This window comes from Marmota flaviventris, chromosome 11 (genome assembly GCF_047511675.1).
Source record: "Marmota flaviventris isolate mMarFla1 chromosome 11, mMarFla1.hap1, whole genome shotgun sequence".
NCBI classification, from domain to species: domain Eukaryota; kingdom Metazoa; phylum Chordata; class Mammalia; order Rodentia; family Sciuridae; genus Marmota; species Marmota flaviventris.
In genome coordinates, this window is record NC_092508.1 from 78808023 (window position 1) to 78832008 (window position 23986).

At 33.9% G+C, this 23986-nt stretch overlaps 1 protein-coding gene across 3 annotated transcripts in view; it reads right to left on the reverse strand.

Annotated features, from left to right (window-relative positions):
- Rif1 (replication timing regulatory factor 1) overlaps positions 1–23986 on the reverse strand; it is a 61862-nt gene that overhangs the window by 11827 nt on the left and 26049 nt on the right. For all 3 annotated transcript variants that reach the window (XM_071619180.1, XM_027937915.2, XM_027937913.2), the window contains exons 17-30: positions 23539–23609; positions 22889–23069; positions 21343–21450; positions 20872–21021; positions 15003–15102; positions 10210–10474; positions 9467–9509; positions 8760–8962; positions 7846–7945; positions 6651–6770; positions 5685–5836; positions 5018–5101; positions 4878–4932; positions 1286–4546 (exon numbers count right to left, since the gene is read on the reverse strand). In XM_071619180.1, the coding sequence (XP_071475281.1) occupies positions 1286–4546; positions 4878–4932; positions 5018–5101; positions 5685–5836; positions 6651–6770; positions 7846–7945; positions 8760–8962; positions 9467–9509; positions 10210–10474; positions 15003–15102; positions 20872–21021; positions 21343–21450; positions 22889–23069; positions 23539–23609 (4893 nt within the window). The remainder of the gene's footprint in view (positions 1–1285; positions 4547–4877; positions 4933–5017; positions 5102–5684; positions 5837–6650; positions 6771–7845; positions 7946–8759; positions 8963–9466; positions 9510–10209; positions 10475–15002; positions 15103–20871; positions 21022–21342; positions 21451–22888; positions 23070–23538; positions 23610–23986) is intronic.

Consider the following 23986-nt stretch of genomic DNA (forward strand, 5'->3'; position numbering starts at 1 on the left):
AGAAACTATTAAGTTGTATAGGCAATTTAAAGAACACTGACATGTTATTTCCAATGCATTTTATCTTCACAAAGTTTTCAAGCATGTCAATGGCCTATTAAACTTAAGACATTAAAAAGAAACAAAAACTAAGTAATAGCCTTAGCATCTAAAGAGGGAAAAAAAAATCTCAACAGCTGTTAAGTTTTCTTAAATGGATTAATCTCTCAATTCTCAGCAAAATTTTCAATATATTTTAGAAAGCTGAAAACTACTCATAGAGATTAAGAAGGAAAGTTTTTAAAATGTGCTTGCTTGGGCTGGCTATGTGACTCACTGGTAAAGTGCTTGCCTGGCATGTATGAAGTCCTGGGTTCAAATCCCTAAGCAAGTGGGTGCACGCGCATGCGCGCATGCGCACACGCACATCACCCCCCCACACACCCAAAAGTGCTTGCTGAAGGGAAAAAAAAAAATCAAAGTATCTTTTTTGGTATACATTCACATATCTATAAGTACATCTGACAATAGCAGATTCAATTTCAAAATAAAGTTGCAGAATGTCAACACCTTTTCAGAACATCTACTTAGTTACATAGAGGAAATTGGTCTATATAGGCACACCTCACTTCCTCTTTCTTAAAATTCATTCATTCAATAAACTGTGAAAAGAAAAGGGTATAATCTAGACACCCAGAATCCAATTTTTTTTTTTTTTTTCTGAACCAAACAAGGTATGGCTTAGTGCAGGAGATGGCAATATAAATAAGAAAATAATGAGAGAGGATCTGTGGGTGTAGCTCTGTGATAGAGCACATGCTTATCATGTGTGAAACCCTGGACTCAATCCCTAGCACTCCAGGAGTAGGGGTGGGGATTCATAAAATTGATAAAGGAAGCCCAAGTAACTTTCTAAATCATCATCTAAGGATCTATATAAAAACTCAAGTAAAAGAGACATTATGTCCCAGAAAACATTAAGTGCTAAACCTGTATTATCAATGTCACCCGAGTTCCTCATGTGTTATGGTATGCAGCGCAGAAAAGACCCTAAGAAGAGGTCTTACCAATTTTGCTAAAGGTGAACAATGTACAGAGCTGCATAAAGATCTTTAGTGTTGTGAGATGAAGGAACATCCTGAAAGTTTTGATCTCCTTTTGTTCTACCTGCTCTTTCCCTAGCATTCATGACAAATAAAGAAGTGGTCATATAATCCTAGTATCTGTCATTCACCATATGACACAGTATGGCCCAAAGTTTCAACCAAATATTAGACTCTTTTATATTCAACCTCATTCCTCCTACCTTATTAACAGGTGAGGAGATCTCATCTTCTTGGGGTCTTTTCAGTCCTCTCTTTAAAATGCTGGTAGATGGAGAAGCCAATGGGGACCAGACACATCGTGTTTGCATACCACTAGGACTGTCGTTTGCAGACAAAAGTAAAGGATCAAGCTCCCTTAATTTTTGAGGAGATGCATTATTATCTTCTGTTACCAGTTCAGAGATAGCTGTTTCAGATGACGAAGACTGTAATGTTTCCTCCATTGTCTCTGAAGTATGATGAACTTCCTGTAAAGTATCATTTCCTACTACTACTTGATTGTCATCTAATTTCATTTCTTCAGATTTATTAAGTTCAATATTAGTTTCAGTTTTATTACATTCAATCTTTCCTTCTTCAGTGTTCATTTCAAGTGTGTCAGGAATAAAGTTGTCAGTTTCTACATTCAATCTTTCTGTTTGAGCTTCTTCTGGCTTAGAGGTTTTGGTAGTCCTGTCCCTGTCCTTTGTTTCCTCGACACTGTCAGTTTCAGAATTCACCTGCTCAATCACTGTTTTTTCATAATTTTCAATTTCAAAATTGATTTCTCCAAGTGAGCCTAGATCAGATTCATTACTTCCTCCACCCAATTTCCCGTTTGCTTTTTGTTCAGAAATCTCCGTCTGAGGATTCACATTTATAGGTGTGGTTTTATCAGAAAGACCAGTACCTGAGTTATATTCCTGTGCTGCAGCTGCTTCAGCATTCAATTCTTCAGCATTGACTTCTTCAGCTTTATCTGCTTCAGGTATGCCACTTTTAGTATTTCCCTCTGCTACCATTTCTTCAGAAATATCTATTTTGGCACTCTTTTTCTCAACCAAGTTAGCTTCAGATTTATCTTTTTCTAAGCTAGTTTCAGATTTATCACTTTTTATATCCAATTCCATAGCTTCTACTTCTTCCAGATTTGATCCCACTGTTGCTTTACATGCATTTCCTTCAACATTAACAATGTTAACTTCTTCTGGAGAAAACTCTCGTTTCCTTTTTTTAGTGTCCAAAGGAGAACATTTCTGTGAAATGTCCATGGAATCACATGCACATGGGCCCACAACTTTTAATATGTTAGATGGCTCATTTTCAAGACACGTTGCTACACCAGAATCCATATCACAAGTGCCCTCCTTAAAAGTTACTATTTCAGGAGGAACAGATTTTTCAATAGTATTTTCTTTCAATTCAGTTGCAGGTACAATTACTAAATCATTTATAGTATCGTTCTCCTCCTTGAGACCCAAATCAAAATTCACACTAGGATGTTCATCTAAAATTTTTACTTCAGAATGCAGATTAGCATCACAACTTTTTGATACAGTTCCAGGTGTCTGCACATCTGCTTTTGTTTCACTATTCTTTTCATCATCATTTTCTATGTTCCTTAACCCAATAAATGAATTTTCCTGGGGCTCTGATTTTTCCCTACAGCAGTCACAACCTTTAGATCGCCTGACCCTCCTACTTCTCTTGTGCTGGCATTCAACAATTTGAATACTTTTTTCAGAAAGCAAAGCAACGCTTGATGGCCCCACTTTTGAACACTCTCCCACACTATCAGAATCTCCCTTATGTAACCTTTTATTGGCATTTCTAGTCCTTAGATTTGATTCTGGCACAGGTGGCCATGTAAAGGAATTTTCTGTGCTTTTGCTAGTCTTACTTTTTCCTTCATGTGTATTTGGTACATCATCAGAAGCTTGCAACAAATCTGAAGATATTTTAGATTCCTGAGGTATTACCACAGTACTTTCACCTGTTTCACAAATCTGAGATTTCATATCTACTTCAGAAATTGCTTTAGACTCAGGCGTCTGATTTTCAACTTTTATACACTCTTGTACCATTTTTTCTTCTTGTTCTTCCATGTCAACACTATCATTACTTTTGTTTTTCCACTTTCCAGATCTCTTCTTCTTTGATCCTTCTTCTTTTGCCTCAAAACTATCAGATTCTGAGTTCTCAATGCTGAAAAGCAAACCCTGAGATGCTCTTCTTGTTTGATAACGCGTTCGTCCTCTTAAAGGTTTCTCAGAGGACTTATCAGCAATGTCCTGGGCACTATCTGCTTCAGAACTAATATTCTCAAGGTCTGGTTTACTTTTATTTTGGTCAATTTCAGCATTAGCACTGGTTTCCCCCAAAGTTTTCTCATGTAAATTATTTCCTTTCTCAACTAAATTTTCCTGTACTGCATGTTCAGAAGTCAGTTTTTGCCTAGGTAACACATCATCTTTTACATGCAATGGACTCTTTTGAAGAGATTTTTCTTCTTCCTTACGTCTTTCCTTTTTTTGGTGACTATTTTCTTTATCTTGGCTATCAGTGGTTGACTCTATTATTTCTGAACGTCGCCTTGAAGATCGTCTAAGGGTTTTTTGGTTTGAAGTTATCTGAACCTGATTCTCTTCATTTCCCATTTGATCTGCTGGTATTATGACTGGGGGTGTATTTTCTTTGGATTCCAAATTAACCTCTCCATTTTTCTCTTCCACAGTATTATTTTCCAACACTACATCATTTTCTATTGTTGATTTAGGCTTTGTGTCTTCATACTCCACTGTAGGTTCAGAAAGATGATCCTGATTATTCTGCACACATTCTGTTTGATTAAGAAAACCAGGTGGGTTATTTTCTAAGGCTATCATGTCTTCGGTAGATTCCTGAGTATTTTTCTCTTCTTCAGATTTCATTAAGGGCTTAGACTTTTTATTTCCAGACTGCTCAGCTTTACTAGATCTCCGGCTTGATCTCTTAACTCCATTCACCACTTTCTCTGAATCAGATTTTGATCGAGTCACTTCTCTTTTCTTTGTTTTTAAAGTAGTATCTGTTTTAGTCATGTTTTCCTGGTTATTTTTCACTGTAACAACTGATGATATACTATTCAAGGGGGACGGGCTGAAAGGTCTATTTTCTGAACCATCAAACTTTTCTAACGTAATAAAGGTTTGCCTTCGACTTGTAGGCTGTGGGGGAGTTCCAGAAATAGAGGAATTAGAAACTGAGCTGTTGACAACAAATGAACTTTCTGCATTAGGTATACATTCAGTTGAAGCTTTCTTTGATGAAGTTAAGGTGATTTTTCTGACATCATTACTACTGGTCATTAATACTTCTGGATTGGTTTCCTCAACAGAACTACATCCATTATTTGAAACAGAAGCCTTTTCAAGATGTTCATTCATACCACAGTTTTCCTTGGTATCTTGAGGAATAACACTGTCATGCTGCATTTGCTTTTCCTGTACAGAAATATATATACAGATTAAATCTGCAAACAAGTTTCACTTCCAAGGAAAATTTAAGTGCAAAACTTCAGTAATACCGAGATGACCACTAACTTTCAACAAAATGCAAATACTCCAAAAGTAATAGAAGATGCCCATTAATGTGCTCCTCATTTTATTCAATAAAAGCCAAACACATTTAAATACACACATATGACTATAATTCTGTTAGTGTATGATTCTAAAATAAACCTTAAAATTAATAAAATGAAGAACAGCCCCCAGTCTGCAATTTATTCCTAATAGGTGATTCTAAAAACCCTAAAATATAAAATATTGAATATACCTTAATTATCATTTCAGAATCTTCCATTGGTTTTTCACTTGAATTAGGTGTTTCCCTGAAATAAAGAATTATGGAAATTAAATTGTACTTAAAAAAAAATTAGGAGAAATTGTTACAAGTCCAAAAGCTTTCATACTTACACAGACTCTTCCTGACTATAATGACTAGAAAATAAGGTATCTTGTGAAACATCCAGATTATTATACATGGCAGGAATATCACACCTGAAAAATATTTTATTTGTAACTTTACAAATCTGATATTATTCTTACAATTAGAAATTAATTGCAATCTACCAAATTATCTTTTATGAATGTTACACAATCAAGATCTATATGGTTACTTTCCAGATTTCTCATGAACTTATCTTCCTATACAACCTACCTCAACAAAGGAATTCCATTTGGCAATATGTGGCACATTACTAGGCCACTTTATATATTATAAAATACAGTAAAGTGTAATTTCTCCCATTAAAACTTACAATTCAAAGGGTCAGTGGTAGTTGGCTGGTCTAACATGTGGGGCCTTAGGTTTAATCCCAAACCAACAAAACCAATCAATTTACCAAACACATTATGCAACAACAAATCTGTAATTTCCTACATGAAATCTAAGCATAAATAATGGATGTCCAGGGCTTTGGTTGTGGCTCAGTGGTATAGTGGTCGCTTAGCATGCATGAGGCACTGGGTTTGATTCTCAGCAACATATAAAAACAAAACAATGTGTCCACCTAAAACTAAAGATACATGAATAAATACTTTACAAAATAAATGTCCAATTCAAAACAAAAGGCCTACAAACCGTTTTGTTTTGAGTACTTCTTTTTGATGTTCAGTTAATATTCTTTCCTTTGCTTCTTTTTCTTCTGGAGGAATAAACACAAAATTTTCTGACTTTTCCTCTTCCAACAGCATTTCACTCTTTACTTTTGGAGATGAAGATTCTAATTTTAGCTGCAGATTTTAAAAAAGTAAATGTACATTTTCAGTTCCAACATCATTTTCAAATGACTTCCAGTTCCTTCTAATACTGATAAAGGTTTTTCAAAGTTCTAAGTCTGATGTACAGTCCATATGATATTCAAAATAACAAATTAGTAATAATGTTCTTCACTATTTTTCTACTTCTAATAAATGCTGAGAAAATAAAATTAAGCCCTTTAAAAGGAGGCAAATCTGTACACCTTAAGATGTGTTTTTCGGGCAAACATAGAAATCAAATATAGAAATCAACTGGTGAAGAGTATATGTATCACTTCCAAGCTGTAACAATGAACTAGTGAAATTAAGTAAGGCTGCCAATATAGTATGTCTTACACACTAATAACTTTGAAAATTTGTAAAGATAACATTGTATCATTCTATTTTTAGCATCTACAAGAATGTAATCTATTCCAAATTAAGTACTATAATAACAACAATTCTAAAATGTTCTCTTACACTACCTATTTTAGTCACTGGGACCTAGAGTCATCTTATCTTATGGAGACTACTGCTGGGAATAAATTACATATGATAAATTACATATAAGTATTATCATGAGGCTAAGCATTACACAGATTTACCCTTACTGAGAAGGAGTCATCACCTTCCTCTTCCAGATTTTCATACTATGCTATTAGTCTTTGTAGAAGAACTCTACCAATCCTCACCATCCCATATTTGTTAAGCCATTTATAACTTTTCCTTGCAATGAGAAGTTTTGAAATAAAAAGCTATTATAAGCTTTATTTTTAAAATTCTATTAAATACAATGTTGAAAACATACTTTGACTGATGGTTTCACATTTTCTTTCTTATCCTTTGTTTGTGTCAAAAAGGAATCTCTTTTTCCACTTGATTTTCTTTCCATACCACTTATCTTCACATTTAATTGTGAGTTTTCCATCTGTTTTATTAAAAATAAAAACAATTTCATTAAGGACAACTCTACTACTTTCATTTCTTTTCACATCTAATAATCACATACTAATGATAACTTATTTTAAATTTAAACACTGTCAAAAGACAGTAAATAGATTGTCTAAATTTTCCAATACTGTTTTATACCATTTTAATTTCATGAAATTTGAAAATAAGACATACCACATAAATATTGCAATATAAATCAAATTGCTAGACTCAAACACTGTACCCATTACTGAAAATACACACACACAAAAAAGCCCACAAAACTTTCAACATTAAAGAATAAAGAAGATTAATAAAGCACACAGTTTAGAGAATATTAATGTAGGAAGAACATTTTCTCTTATACCTGAATGTATGGCTTTAGCAGACTAAATTACACTGAGCAACAAAGTCTTTATTGGTGAGAATTTTTTTTTATTCCAAAAGCAAAACATCAGTAACTATAGTTACTGATATTTTTTTCCTTACTGATTCTAAGCACACAAACCAATAGCTGTATAAGATCTGTTGCTAAACAGAAAAATACTTTCTAAGGATGTTCAACTTCCTAAGAATACAGTATCCATCCATGCCTTTATGCCTCTGAACTCCTAGATCTTTAGATGGTAATCAAGTATCAGTCAAAGTGACCTTGGTCCTAAGGGTGATGTAATAGTAAAGATTTATTTTTTTCTGATAGAAGTAGTGATGAATTTAATACAAAGAAATGAAATCTAGAAGAACAGTTCTTGCTTAGGTATAAAGACTTTAGTAAGTTCATTTCTACTTTTTCCAAAATAATTCCATTGATGTGTTTTAACAGTTATGATGCTTGTAAAGACTACATATAAGGTACATGAGTTGAGTGTAATTCACATGAGTATTTCTCGAGAGAAAACTTTTGCACTTAATTTATACTCGTATTTCAGGCCAGACAACTCTATATATACATATGAAAAAAAAAAATCATGTTAGGGAACTCTTGTCCAGGTTCTACTTATTTATCACTTACGATAAACAAATCATTTAAACATCAAAAATTTAAAAACAAAATGACAAAAACAACAACTCACTACTTCTGAATATGGTCCACTGGATTCCTCCATGATTTCAACACTTTCCAAACCAGGCAAGAGAAGTAAAAGTGTCTGTTTGGCTTGTCTTAGTACAGGTCTTTAAAAAAGTACACAAATATATATACATTGAGTCAAATGTACTGGTGCATAGTGGTGATGTTAACAAGCACTGTCAAATACATACACTTGTTTATGTGTGTACACATATACACTTTCTCTCTGATAGTACTAGGAACTGAACTCAGGGGTAGTCTACCACTGAGCCACAACCCTAGCCCATTTTGTTTTTATTTTGACAGAGAAGGGATTGGTAAGTTGCCTAGACTGGCCTTGAACTTGCACACCTCCTGACTTAGCCTACCTGTTAGCTGAAATAGCAGGTATGACCCACAACATCAGGCTAGAGTACATCAATTACAAGTACTTTTTAAACAGTAAATGAAATTTGGCTAAAAGCTTAAAAGTAATTTTTAAACAGTAAATGAAAATTGGCTAAAATCTTAAAAGATTGTTCTACACATGTATAAAAATGGGAGAAATCTGTACTTTTCAAAAGAATCTCCAAATTTTCATCTCTAAACCTTGTGTCAAAATTTCCAAAATATTCATCATGGATAAATTCAAACAGAAGTAAAATATGACATTAAGCACTCAAGTAACTTTAAAAATCATCATTATCTTGCCCTTCTTTTTAGGATAATTTAAAATTCTTTTCATTGGTTCCTAAAATCAAATTTACTGTAAGACCCAACAAAAATGTTAAAGAATGTTTAGTAATTACCAAGAAATCCAAATAATAAGTATAAAATCTTATGCAATGATTCCCCATATTAAGATTATCTTAATACCAAAAATCCCATTCATATTATCATAACAGAATATATAAGGAATAAAAATGTGTTATTGCATACTTTAATTCCTCAGGGTAAGTCAACATGGTCACTTTAGCAAATGTGGCATTCCAGAACTGAGCACTTTGTTTTCGAATCTGTTTATTCTTGTGCAAAAATATTATACAGAACAGTGGAGAAAGCAGTTCAAGAAGTTCACTGTCATAAATTCCAGTGTAGCTATACTGTAGACAAGCAGTAATTTCTCCTAAGAGCTTTTCTAACTAGGAAAAAGGAAAAAAATAAGAGCAAAAAGCATTCTAAATATTAACTTACAAAACATGTTGCTATTTCAATTTTTTAAATTTCAATAATTTTAAACAAGGCCCCCTGATCACTGTAAATCTCTTTATATGCTGACAAAATATCTGGCAATTTTATCAATAAACCAACTTGATTTTGAGTGTATTTCCCATTGACAGGGGAAAACAATGTGTTTATATCAATTTAACAAGAATTAATAACTGTCAAAATATTCTTCACCTACAAAATTTTAAGCCCAACTGAGCACATATATAAAGAGATGACATCACGAATTCTATGATTTTAAGCTAGCTTATTAACACCATCTTTTAAAAAAGAAAATCTACTTATGAATGTGTCATATTATTTCATAATATTAAATGTCCATTAAAAATATGCAAAATTATATATAATGTAGACAAACATCTAAACTCTATTTTCTCATTATGAACATTTATGTTTTATGAACAATTTTTTATTGTTACCTTGTTGTTCAGACAACTGTACACTTTTGGAACTTCATCAAGCCTAGAATGGAAAAACACATAAGAGAGGACCATTTATATTTTAGAAATATGACACTATGTTATCTATCAATTTAAACCTGAAAATGAGGTTACCATAGTGATAAAAACAAATGTGTACATGTAATGACGTAAAACACTGTTCCTAAGTCTTAACAAGGGGAAAAAAAAATGCCAAACTTGATTTAACATGGGAAAACCTCATCTTTAAAAAAACGAATCATTGAAAACACAGTAGACCTCAAAGTGTTTGTACTAGCTTCCTGTTTCTGAATATTTTTAAAACAAACTATTTTTAATACAGCAAAGACGCAAATAATTTGAAGAGGTAATAAGTTCATGAATTTAATGTTTGGACTCTGCACTTTATAAAATCTGTTACCTATTTTTTTCCTCCATAAATTTATAAAAGACAAACTATTACCACCGAACAACCAAGCTTGCTACAAGATTATTAAGAAATTCTTTCAAAGTGTTTTTATAAGTATGTTATTGGGGAATTTTTCAGGTTCTTGGGCACTTCAATTCTACCTCAAAGTTCTATACTATTTGAGATATCTTTTTAACAAAATATTTTAATATATTACCCTGTGTAAATTGTAAAGATTACCATCCATAACAACAAAACTGGTAAAAAAACAAAAGTTGCTACATATATTTTAACTGCACAAATTTAATTCAACAACTAAGCACAAAATACTTACTTTGAGTTTTCATAAAATAATGCCAAGGGTCTTGTTAAAGTTGCAAATATTTTTCGGATCATAGATGGCAGAGAAATATGTCCAAAAACATTGGAAAGCATGTTGGTGATCGAGGTGCCAATAGCAAGTAGAGTATCAGAATATACTTCTTTGAAGCTCAGAGTGTGGAAAGAATAGATCACTTTCACAATAAGTTTAAATAAAGAAGCCAATTTCCCTAGGGGCTCCTTCTTCTTTTTGGACCAATCTGAAGATCTCTGTGGTGCTAAGACATAATTACACTGATCAAAAACTTACATACTTTGAAAACAGTGTCACACTGTCTGAATGTACAAATTTATTTCTCACATTTAAAAGCTAGATGCATCAAATACACATGTATTCAAGTGACACTCCAAACAAACCCTAAAATCACACATTATTAATGGTCATATATCATAGTAGCTTTACCAATGAAAATTAGTGACAACAGAAAATGACATCAAATCTAGAATAAGAACACGTGAGTCTATTCTCCAGGAAATTCAAAAATACATTACAAATTTTTCTGTTTCTCAAAATTTTAACTATTTTTTTTAAATCAACTATTTTTTTTTCTTAGTTGTTGATGGACCTTTAATTATTTACTTATTTTATTTACACGTGGTGCTGAGAATCAAAGCCAGAGCCTCACACATGGCTAGGCAAGCATTCCACCACTGAGCCACGAACACAGCCCCATCAACTAATTTTTAACAAAATACTAAATTATCCGGGTATATCTCAACAAGCTGGGAGGCTGAGGCAGGAAGATGACAAATTCCAGGCTAGTCAACTTACTAGGATCTTGTCTCAAAAAATAACAAAGAACTAGTACCTACTTTCTAATTTAAAGAAAATTATGTCATAATAACATTGACTTTCCTTTGTACTCTTCTTATAGCACTTCTTTCCAGACATCAGTTACAAGAATCAACCCATGTCACTCTTGCCCTGAAAAATCATACCCATTCCAAAATGTCATCTGTTTCTCTCAATTCATTTTTATAAGCCAGGAGAGCTCAGATTTAATAGAAATCTCTAATCCAGTGCTTACTAATTAGTCTCATGTGGTAAAATGAAAAAAAGAAAAAGTGTTGCTAATAAAGTCAGCCTTCTGCACTAAAATCAGTTTCTTGGACATGAATATACATATACACTCCTGAATGCTACCCAGAAATTCTTGGATAGGATGTTAAGGTTAAGGCTAAGGTAATATATCAGAGAACTGGTTATATACCAATGACTATAAATATATTGAGATTAACAACAAGCAGGTTTTCTCCCAGTTAAAGAGTAGTTAAATACAAATACAGAAAGATGAAAAATGTGAAATGGTGGGATATTTAGATGGTAACAAGAAGTACATCAAAAGAAGCAGGGAGGTGGGCCCAGTGGTAGAAGCATGGTAATACCAGAGCCTCAGGGGGCTAAAGCAGGAGGGTCATAAGTTTCAGGCCAAGATGGGCAACTTTTGAGACCTTCTAAAACTAGAAAATAAAAAGGGGCTGTCATGTACCTCAGTGGTAGAACACCAATGGGTTCAATCTCCATTACTGGAGAAAACAAAGCACAACAATAACAGCTAAGAGATCATACACCTCTATTTTTCAATTCTGTCCACTCAGAGGATCCAAGAACATCATCATCTTGTTAGCAATAAACAATCTTGGTTTCTAAAATGCTAATCTCAGCTAAAAGGAACCATGTTCGCTCGAGAATGGCTGATTCAAGGCTGCAAGGAAAGTGCAAGATGAAGCTAAATATTTCACACCCAAGTTCCCTACCAATAACGGGATGTGTCAAAAAGTTACACAAGACAACTCAATGGTCATCCTTAATGAATAAATCTGGGATATCTTGGTCATTAAGATAAATAATAGTAACTAAAGTCCACTGAACAAACTGGAAACCCAGGAGTCCATACCAATAAAAATAAAATGTAGGATATCAGAAGGTTTATCTTACATTAGATGTCACCTACACTTGTACGATTCAATACATATAAAATGATTTATTATAGAGTAGAATGAAATAATTAAAAATAGGAATTGAGGCCAGAAGCATTAAAGGTTGATCAACTCATGAGTGAAAACTTCCTAAAGAATAGGATACTGCCTGGAGCAGTAGCATATGCCTGTAATTCCAGTCACTCAGGAGGCTAAGGCAGGAGGACTGCAAAATCAAGGCCGCATCAGCAATTTAGCAAGACCCTATCTCAACATAAGAAATAAAAAAGGACTGGGGATGTAACACAGAGATAAAATGCGCTGGATTCAATCCCTAGTAACAAACAAACAAACACCCCAGGATACTTATATAGTCTCAAAGTGTCTGCCACAAAACATTTACTAGTAAGTATACAGTAATTAGCTTTACTGTGGAAATCTGTCACATTACCAACTGAACCAAAAAGTAAATATTGTCTTCATCACTAACGGGACACATGAATTAAAAGACCCACAGCATTGTTGTTGTAATATTCCTATAAAAATGAATGAGAACTGAATCAAATCTTGAGGAAATATGACAAATTTAGATTAAGCTGCTTAAGTGGTCCGTTGTTTTGTTGTTGTTGTTGTTTGTTTATTTGGGGGGGTACCTTTTTGGTTTTGGGGAAGAGGGGGTTGAAACCAGGGGCACTTGACCACTGAGCCACGTCCTCAGCCCTATTTTGTATTTTAGTTAGAGACAGGGTCTCACTGAGTTGCTTAGCACCTCACTTTTGCTGAGACTGACTTTGAACTCATGATCCTCCTGCCTCAGCCTCCTGAGCTGCTGGGATTATAGGAGTGTGCCACCATACCGGGCCCTTAAGTGCTCCACTTTATGGGGCATGAAAGACAGGGCAAGAAATGTTCCAGATTGGGCTAGAGTTATAACTCAGTGGTAGAGTGCTTGCCTAGCATGTGTAAGGCACTGGGTTCAATTCTCAGTACTGCATATAAATAAATAAAATAAAGGTCCAGCCAAAAAAATAAAAGATGAATGAATTAAATAAATAAATAAAAAGGTCCATCAACAACTAAAAAAATATTTTTAAAAAAGTAATAAAATGTTCCAGCTTGTTCACTAATCTGACATACTTTCATAGAATGAATAAAATGTATATTGGCCAGGCACAGTGACGCATGCCTGTAATCCCAGTAGCTTGAGAGGCTGAAGCAGAAGAATCATGAATTCAAAGGCAGCCTCAGCAACACCCCATCTTTAAATAAAATATAAAAAGGGGGTGGGGATGTAGTTCAGTGGTTAAGCACCTCTGAGTTCAATACCTAGTCCAGAAGGAGGGGGGCGGTTTACTGGGGGCAATGATAAGACAAATGCAATCAATTTATAATTGAGGAATCTGAGAAAAAGGATATGCAGCTTCTGTGTGTAATTCTAGCAAAGTTTCTCTAAATTTAAAATAACTATAGGTCATCTAAAAAGTCCCCAAGAGATCCTGATGCACAGCCCTGGATGATAACTATATCCTTTATGCAACTCTTTATTTCCTGTTTCTGCTCCTAGATTTCTGCTAGCAGATTTTGAAATCTTATTCTATAAATTTAAAAAGGAAAGGGATGATCTCTGGTTCTGTTCTAGACAGACATGGAATGATATAACCAGGAGAAATTTGTAATTGTGAGTTCATAGATCATGGACACTTCCGATATTCAGATAAATCTAAATTTTCACAAGTATCAACATGGCTAAAATAATGTCAACATGGGGCTAATCATCTTGGTCCTACATAATTCCAATGACTTATGAAATGTTTTCTAGTATCATTACATTTTATAATCTTTTAAAGTTATGGTGTTCAAAACAGTTTTATTTTTCTTACTTAGACATAATCAGATTAGGTACTGCTCAGTTCAAGAGGATAGCTGAAATTTACTGCAAGCACATCTAAAACCTAACTTAGTTGAATTCAGGAAAGGATGTTGTGATATGTAACATGTTACTCAATCTTAATTTGGTAAAATCTGAAAAAACCAAAACATTCTAAAAGCATTCTAGTTATGTTTTAGAAATATTTATATTAAATAATTAATGAAAATAATGATAGATCTTAAAACAGAAAAATATAATAAAGCTCAACATCAACTGACATTTCTATTAACAGCAGGTAATCATCTCCTATATGGTAAGAAAATATAAACCTAGACAGATGGGTATATTTTCTTAAAACATTAATTAAGCCAGAAAAAATGGTGCATGCCTGCAATTACAGCAACCCAGGAGGTTGAAGCAGGAGGATTCCAAGTTTGAGGCCAGCCTCAGTAATTTAGTGAGACTCTGTCTCAAAATTTAAAAATTACAAAGGGCTGGGAATGTAGCTCAGTGGCAAAGCATCTCAGGATTTAATCTCCAGTGCCAAAAAAAGGACAATCTGTTTTAATTCTAACTGTCCAATTTTAACAAAAATGGTAAAAAAATTCCATTAAACGTGTAGATTTTTAATTTCTTATAAAACCACAACCAATTTAATAATTCTAACTTTAATACCAATTAAATGATTATTTTAAAATAAAGATTTTAAAAATTAGAACATTTAATAAAATAAAAAATTGAGGGGCTGGGGTTGTGGCTGAGTGGTAGGGCACTGGGTTCGATCCTTAGCACCACATAAAAATAAAGTCACTATGTCCATCTATAACTAAAAATATACATATATTTAAAATAAATAAATAAATGAATAATGATAAAGTAAAGGGTAAAATCCTAATAGAGAACTATTTGGTAGTTGATGAAATATTGCAACAAATAAATGTAATGAAGATACTTACATTTAACGTTGGGCTGATATTTAATATTATATGGTGAAAAATCGATGCAATCAACCATTACAGTAATAATATGAACAATCCTGTCCAAGTACAACAAATTCTATGGAAGAAAAGTATCATGATTAGAAACTTCCAGCTACTAGCTATCCAACAATAATAAGCAGCGGCAGTAACAAAGCATGACTTTCTCCCATATATACCACAATAATACACATTCCATAATTTTTTCCATATAAGGTAAAAGTATATGGTTATAAACATTTCCCGGTTACTGTTGTGTACCAAATACTATTATCAAGATTCAGGGAAAAAAAAATCATCCATCTCTAAGATGCCCATTCAATACCTCATATGTTCAGAGTGGAAGCACAAAGCTTAAAATGAGATTCTTGGGGGCCAGTGCTGAGGAAAGAACCCAAGACATCAGATGCTAGGAAAGCGCTACACCACTGAGCTACATTCCTAGCCCCAGTAATTGCATTCTTTATCAAATTATTCTTAAAAATTAAAAAAGTAATGATGTATTCATAAATCCCAGTGGAAACAACAATCAAAGTTTTTAAATTTTTTTTGAAAAATGTTTTTAAGTTTCACCAATATTCTTTCTTTCTCCCCCAATCCAACTGAAATAAAAAAAGGTCCACAGACTCAAAAGACTACCAATTTATGGAGGTGAGGAGCAGCAGCAAACTAAAAGTAGAACAAAGAAAACCCATGGCTGATAAGCCAAAGAGAACACTTCAAAAATAACAACTTTCCAAATGGAACCTCAGAGTAACAGAAGTCACAGTGATATTTACAAAATAGTTAAATGGTTGATTAAAAGTTAAGTTTGCTGTATTTAGCTGGGTGCAGTGGCACACGCATGTAATTCCACAGGTTCAGAAGGCTAAGGCAGGAGGATTTCAAGTTCAAAGTCAGCCTCAGCAAAAGCAAGGCTCTAAGCAACTCAGTGAGACCCTATCTCTAAATAAAATATAAAAAAAGGGCTGAGGATGCAGCTCAGTGGTCGAGTGCTCTGGAGTTCAATCCCTGGTACCAAAAACAAACAAAACAAAACAAAAAATTGTACTGCATTTAGAGATGTATAAAACAACTGGCCAGTGTTTCTTCTCTCCTTATCCTCCATTACCTTCCATTTATTCACTTAACTAGATTAACTGCCATATCTGCCCTAAAGACAGCCTGTGCCATAAAATGTAAGTACCAGAGGAAGAAAATAATGCCTCTGCTATGTATGAAAATCGTACAGAAGGGTCAGTTCAAATGGGAGGCTACATACTAGAAGAAAAGATGCAAAGATGTTAAATTTAGGAGCTTCCTCCTTGCTCACAATTATAAAGCAGAAGATTACTATAACCACAATTTTACCATTAAAACTAGAAAAACACTTCTCTCTTGTATTAGAAAATACATTCCTACTATCAACACCAAGCACCATGATGAAAATTTGCTAAATACAAACTGAACTTTAATCCACCAGGAGTCAATGCAAGAAGCACAATATTCTCATGTTAAGAGGGAAATTATATTCATTTAAAACATTAAATGTAAATCAAAACAGTTTAATACTCCTCTAAACATTTATACGGCAAAGGAATGGGAACAACTAGAAATATCAAGCTCCCAGAAAGCAGTAAACAAAGCAAAAGAAAACAAAACACCCAAAACTATGTGGAAAAAGAAAAGAACATGGAAGACAAAGTCAAAAGGTCTAAAAACAGTCTAAAGTATATGGGGGGGAGGGGGGGAAAGCAAGGGCAGATACTACTCAAATAGAAAAACTGAAGGGCACCAGTAAAGCAAGGCACTATTTTCCTGACCTAAAGGCGCATTTCTTTATATTGAAAAGGTTCACTAAATATTTAAAAACAGACTAGTAAAATTCCCAAACTTCAAAGACAACAGAATGATCCTAAACTTTACAGAGAACCCAAAAAATTACTTAATAAAAAGGTTAGTATTAAACTATACATTTGTAATAATACAAGTTTACAATTCAGCAAGTACTTTACTTCACAACTATTTTCTAAGGATGGAATAATTAACATTGTTAAAATATCTATACTACCCAAAGTGGTCTTCAGATTCAATGTAATCTACCTTAATATCCCAATGGCATTATGTTTTCCTTTTGTGTGTTATTACTGAAAATTAAACTTAGGGGTGCTGTATCCCCAGCCCTTTCAATTTTTTATTTGGAAACCAAATCTTACTAAGTTACTTAGGGTTTTGGCAAGTTTCTGAGGGTAGCCTGAATCTTGCAATACTCCTTTGTCAGCCTCCCTAGTAGCTGTGATTACAGATGTGCACCTCTGGGCCTGAACCAATGGTATTTGGTTAAAACATTCAAAAGAACCTGAAGGGCCAAAGTAACCAATCTTGAGGAAAAATGCCACAAACAAGAAGCATCACACTTCCTGACTGAAAATATATTGCTACAAAACTATGTAATCAAAACAGTTTCATATTAGCAATGAAACAGACATATAGACCAATGGAACAAAAAGACCAGAAATAAATTCTCACATGGGTGGTCCTACAACAAGAGCACTGACAATACACAAAGGGGAAAAGATGGTCTCTTCAATAAATTATGCAAGGAAAAACAAAAAAAACAGGAAGAATAAAATTGGATCCTTATCTCACACCATATGTTCACTCAAAATGGAATAACTTACATACTAATACCTAACACATTAATACTAATAAAACAAAATGGGAAAGACTTCTTCACATTGGTCTTGCTAATGATTTCCTGCATAACATCCAAAGCACAGGCAAGAAAAGCAATCACAGACCAACAGGATTACCCCAAACTAAAAAGATTCTGCACAGCAAAAGAAACAACAGCATGAAGGGACAATTTAAGGAAAAATATATTTGCAAACCATGTATCCTGATAAGTGGTTGAATATCTAAATTACATAAGGAGCTCCAATAACCCAATATTAAGAAAACAAATAACCAAACTTTAAAATGAGCAGAAAACCTAGATAAACATTCCTCAAGCTGGATGTGGTGGTGCACACCTGTAATCCCAGTGATACCAAACCAACATAAAAACCCACCACATTACTCAAAAGTAGACACAGCCCAGCAAGGTGGTGATTAGATTACCTATAATTTCAGCAACTCAGGAGGCTGAGGCAGGAATATTTCAAGTTTGAGGTCCATCTGGGCAAATTATTGAGACTATATAAAAATAAAAACTAAAAAGAGTTGGGGTATGAGCTCAGCAGTAGAGCACCTGCCTACGTCAGCAAGGACCTGGGTTCAATACCCAATATGGGGGTGGGGGACAAAAGATAAATACAAACAACCAGCAGTTATATATGTAAAGGCAATCAACACCAGTATCAGGGAATGCAAATCAAAGCCATGACATCACCTTATATTTGTTAGGGTAGCTATTTTTAAAAAGAAAAAAAAATTCAAATCTCTATAAAAAAAAAAAAATCAAATTTCTATTTTGAGTAGGAAGAGGAGGAACACTGTACACTGTGGGAATATAAAATGGTCCACTTATTAGAGACAATAGTATAAAGAGTGTTCAAAAAATTAAACTACCAACCTATAGTTAATTTGTGAGCCTGTGGCAGGACAACAGCTTGAGCCCAGGAGTTCCGTGCCAACCAGGGCAGTTCATGAGCCCCCTTCTCTAGATGTGAGGTAACTTTTGGAGGTAATGAATATTTATGACGTCATGACGATGGTTGTTATTATGTATCAACAACTTTTTACATTTTCTTATCCAGAATCAGGGATTGAATATAGCATCTGGGATTACTCGCGTGTGCCAGGACACTCAGTTGTACAACTTTTCATATGTAAAACATATCAATAAAGTGATATAATACAACTGTGATACATATTTTTTTTATCCCTAAGTTTGCTAACCAACCAATTATTTACACAAAGACAGGAAGATAGTGGTCATGTATCTAAAAGTAGTTGACAATTATTCTGTTCCCTCAGAAATAAAATATAAAGTAAAACAAGGAGAAAAAAATGGAACACAAAAAACAAAGCTAAGCAGCAAAACCAGAAAACATTAAACAGGTTATGTCAGCAGCATCTTTAATTTGTGGGGGAGGGGGAGAGATTTCTCAGGTCTTATGGAATCCTTCAGAATAATGTAGGTACTCTAACTAAAAATTTAAAAATTTCAACAAAACCTGAAATGTGGCAAGCCCCGTAAGAATGTGTGGGATGAAATCCTACCAGGTTTTTATCTCCTGGGATAAATGTTATGGACTTCAAATGTGACAGAATAAAAATTAAAAGTAGTATCTCAAGTAAGAAATTACTGGCAACAGTAATACGTTTAATTTTGAAGATGAGAAAAGAGTGAAAAGGGACTTTTATATAGTCAGTTGTTTGGCTAAGGATGGTGGCCTATCAGTGATTCATAAGGTTGAAATAATAGAACCCCAACTTCAAGCTTGGCCTCAACCACTTAGGGAGACCTTCAGCAACTTAGTGAGACACTTTCTTAAAAATAAAAGAATATACTCAAAGGTAAAGTCCCGTTTCAATTCCCAGTACCCTCTCCCCTGCACACACACACAGACACAAAAGTCAGTCCTTTGTATCCATGGGTTTTGCACATACAGTTTCAACCAACAACATATCAAAGACACACTCATACCTTGCTTGATGGTTATAGGTAAATGACAGATCACTTAATTTGACAAAAATCCTATAAGATTACCAAAAGCTGAAAAATTCCTATCACCTCCTATTGACAATGCAGCAGTCAATAGTGTAACCCATTACATCCTCATGATGATGTTGGTATAAAGAAACATACTGTGCTACCAGTAACACAAAAGTATAGCATATATATGTAGAGGACATAATACTTGATATCCATGTTTGCTAGCAGCTTATGTATTTGCTACACTACACATTTTATCATTAGAGTCTACTTCTATTTTCTACATGATTTAGCTTTAAGTTTGCTCTATTGATTTTCACATGATGAAACTGCCCTAAGGACACATTTCAGAAGGTATCCCCTCATTAAATTATGTACAACTATACTTCAGGTGGACAGGGAGTAAAAACTAAGTCTGTTTAAGATATTTTTCCTTGCTTTTATTCCCTAATACAGTATGACAACTATTTATATAGCATTAGGTATCATAAATATTCTAGATGATTGTAAGAACATGGGGAAATGTGTATACATTATATGCAAATATTATTAAGTCACATTATATAAGGAACTTGAAGATATGTAAGTTTTCGAATTATAAGCTGATCCTAAAACCAATCAACCTCAAAGACTACTTTGAACATTAAAAACTTCTGGGCTTGGCTGCATATGCCTGTAATCCCAGTGACTCAGGAACCCAAGATAGGAGAAATCAAAGTTTGAGGCCAGCCTGGGCAACTTAACAAAACCCTCAACAGCTTAGCAAGATCCTGTCTTAAAATAAAATATTAAATGGACTGGGAATATAGTGGTAAAGTGCCCATGGGTTCAACCATGAGCACACCCCTGCCCCCACCAAAACAAACAAAAAACTAAAAACTTCCAGATTGACATCTAACAGATATGAGAAAGTACACAGAACAGCCTACGCCTTGTATTGTTATTCTGAAATGCCACATGGAAGTACATAGTAAAATAGTAAAAGAGCTCTTAATGATCCTGGTACATGGACCTGAGAGGACCCTCCTTCCAAAAAAAAAAAAAACTGTTTCACAAAGAAGTACTTGTTTTCTGTATTAACTTGGTCTCTTATAAAAGAGAAACATTAGTAAATGACAGTTCAAAAGTGTTACCTCCATTTACTTGAAAATAATTTCCTTAAATACAAACAACAACTAAAATAACAGGCCAGTACCAAAACAAACTCACTGAAAGCGATTCATCTTCCAAACTGTACATTATCTTGGAAGAAAGTTCTTCACAGCACAAATTCTCTTCTGCTGTTGCCACCAAGGCAGCACAGCGAGCAAATGCTCTATATAATTCTGACCAACTTCTAAGTAAAGTCTTCATGGTAGCCTAATAATAAAGAAATTTTATTAATATATACCTCTTTATCCAATAGCAAATAGAATCAATATATCTTTTAAGGTGTCAAAGAAGAGTCTAGCATAGGTAATAACTTTTCCCCAATTCCCAAAGAGTTCTAACCATAGTATCAGCAATCAAAGATAAAAAGAAACTTCTCTCTTCACCATTTTCTTTTCCCCTAAGCTAATAAAGTTGTATGAATCCTATCTTAGGCAAAATTACTGTTGAGTTCATTATAAACGTTGAAAAGGCAATATTTTTTTAGAAAAGCACAAATTCCTTACACATAAAAATATGACACGGTCTTACCAGAGGAAATTTCTGTATTGAAAAAATATGGTTGATTGGCAAAGTAAGTGCACCATAGATGGCACTAAAATTATGTTCTAATGCATCACCTTGATTCACTTCATTGGTCTGAAAAAAGAAAAATGAAAAAGTTATCCTCATCTACCTAGTAATATTAAGTATTTCTAACAGGTATAAAACTGTGTCCCGTGCTAATAGCATTAAGGATTTTTTAAACTCCTTTCCCTTGGTAGCTATGAATATGACTTATCTGTCCATAAGATCTTTACAGATATAATCAAGTTAAGACAAAGTCATAATGCATTAGAGTGATCCTGAATCCAATGAATGGTATCCTTATGAGAGGAAGAAATCTGGACACCTTGATAACACGAGGGTGAATACCATGTGGAAAAAATCAAGGAAAAGACTGAAGCCATGTGGTCACAAAAGAAAGAAGGTCAAAGACTACCAGCTATCAGAAGCTGAGAAAAATGGATCAGATTCTCCCTCAGAGCTCTAGAAAGAACCATATAACACTTTCATTTTGAATTTTGGCTTCTACGACTATGAGAGTGGTAGAGTGCTGGGTGGGTCGTCAGCCCCATCTCCAGCACAAAAATAAATAAATGATCTGTGGGAAATGAAAGCACAGAGTTTAGATCCTATAAAGAAACCCAGAAACAACTCCCTAAATCTGTTATTATACATATACAGAATTCAAACAAGGACCTCTGCTATCCTTCAAACAGTGGGAAGCTATTTAGAAATATATAAGCTATTATTATTCAATAGGAATATGTTTAATAGTTTGCTAGTCTGAGTAGACATACTAATGTAAAAAATTCTGTGGTATCATTTTGTGCTTAGCAATATTAGTCCAGAGAACCTGTCCATGAAAGTGAACTTGTGCTCCCTGTTCTGTCAGTATCAACACCTTTTTAGTATTTAAGTATAAAAAATAGTAATCAACTCTAACTTAGGAGAATGTTAAATGGCTTTGAAGTAATATGGCTTCACCAGAATATATAACATTCAAGATGATCATTATTACTACCTATTGGTGTAACTACTCAAAGGACCCAAAATATTTAAGAATCTGTATGTATTATATATATTTCTCCAAACACTACTGGAGAAAACAAAGCTCTTAGACCCCTATTAAGTAAGGTTAGCTTTCTTTGGTAAAAAAGGCAGAAAAAAAATTAAAAAAATAAAAAACACAATGAAATCAATCTAGTAGACAGAAAATTAACCAACAGCACACACACAAAAAATATTTAATATCTTCTATTAAAATTCAAAGTTCTAGCTGGGTATGGTGGCCCATACCTGTAAACCCAACTAAGCAAGAGAACTGCAAACTCACGTCCAGCCTGGGCAACAACTGCAAAAGGCCATGGATGTACCCCGGTGGGAGAATGCTGCCCTGGCAATTACGAGACCCCAGATTCAATCCCCAGAACCTCCCTTCAACACACACACAAAGTCAAGCTTCTATTCATATCATAAAAAGAAAACTGTCTCTTAAATTTGAGTGGAAATATACAGCAAATTTACACCATACCTGATTAATCATTTCAGTTAATGGTGTGACTATAATACTCCACATTCTCCAGAGATGCTCCTTGTTTTCCAATTCCTTTGCATTTTGATTAATAACATTTAATACTGAGTCACTAAAAGCTAATGGTGAAGTTGGACCAGAAAGCACATAACCTACAAGTGTTTCAAGATTAAGAAAAAACCTGAAGTAAAAACAAAAAAGAATGTATTACTGAATACTTTTGCTGAAATACATTAACTGCACATTAACAAATTCTAAAAATAATTACAAAGAAAATAAAAAATGAATTCGAAGTCTTATTTATGAAAATTATTTAATAAAAGAATCTTATTCATTATATAATCTTTCCATAAGAAACCTCATAAAGTTTCTACCACTCTACCACTGAGCTCCATCCCCACCCTGTCTCTTTTTTATTTTGAGACATGGTCTCACTAAGTTGCCCAGTCTGGCCTCCAACTTGCAAACATCCTGCCTTGGCCTCCTGACTCACTGAGATTACAGGTGTGCATCATCATATCCAACTTCATATTGCTTATTTATATTTTTGCAAAGCTGGGAACTACGCCAAGAACCTTTTGCATGCTACATCATCATTCCACCACTAAGCTCCTTCCTCAGCCTACAGGTTATTTAAAGTACAAACTTACCTTTCATCTGCTACACATTCCAGGAGATTATTGTTGAAAATTAATTGAATTAAGAACAAAGCTGGAGTTCCCTGAAAAAAGGAGCAAATGAAGTTAATCTTAATCAATTACAAAACATAGTATACTTGTTTGCTATAACCAGTTAAGAAATGATGATTGTCTTAGAATAAAAAAGTTAAATTTTATTTAGGTATCACAACAAATAAAACCCAGTATCTTTCTGTTCTAAATGAGAGCTATACCTTCTACAAGAGAAATAATGAACTGGTGAGATTCCAGACATTTAAAAAGCTAGAACTTACTAAATCCCCACCTACACCATGTAGGTAATGTCATTTCACAATATTAAGCTCTATTATGTATAAATGAATAGAAATCTTTCCTTCTGGGGTCAATTATTTAAGCCAGGAAAGTATTTTCACCTATTGATATATAAGCTATTTAATTC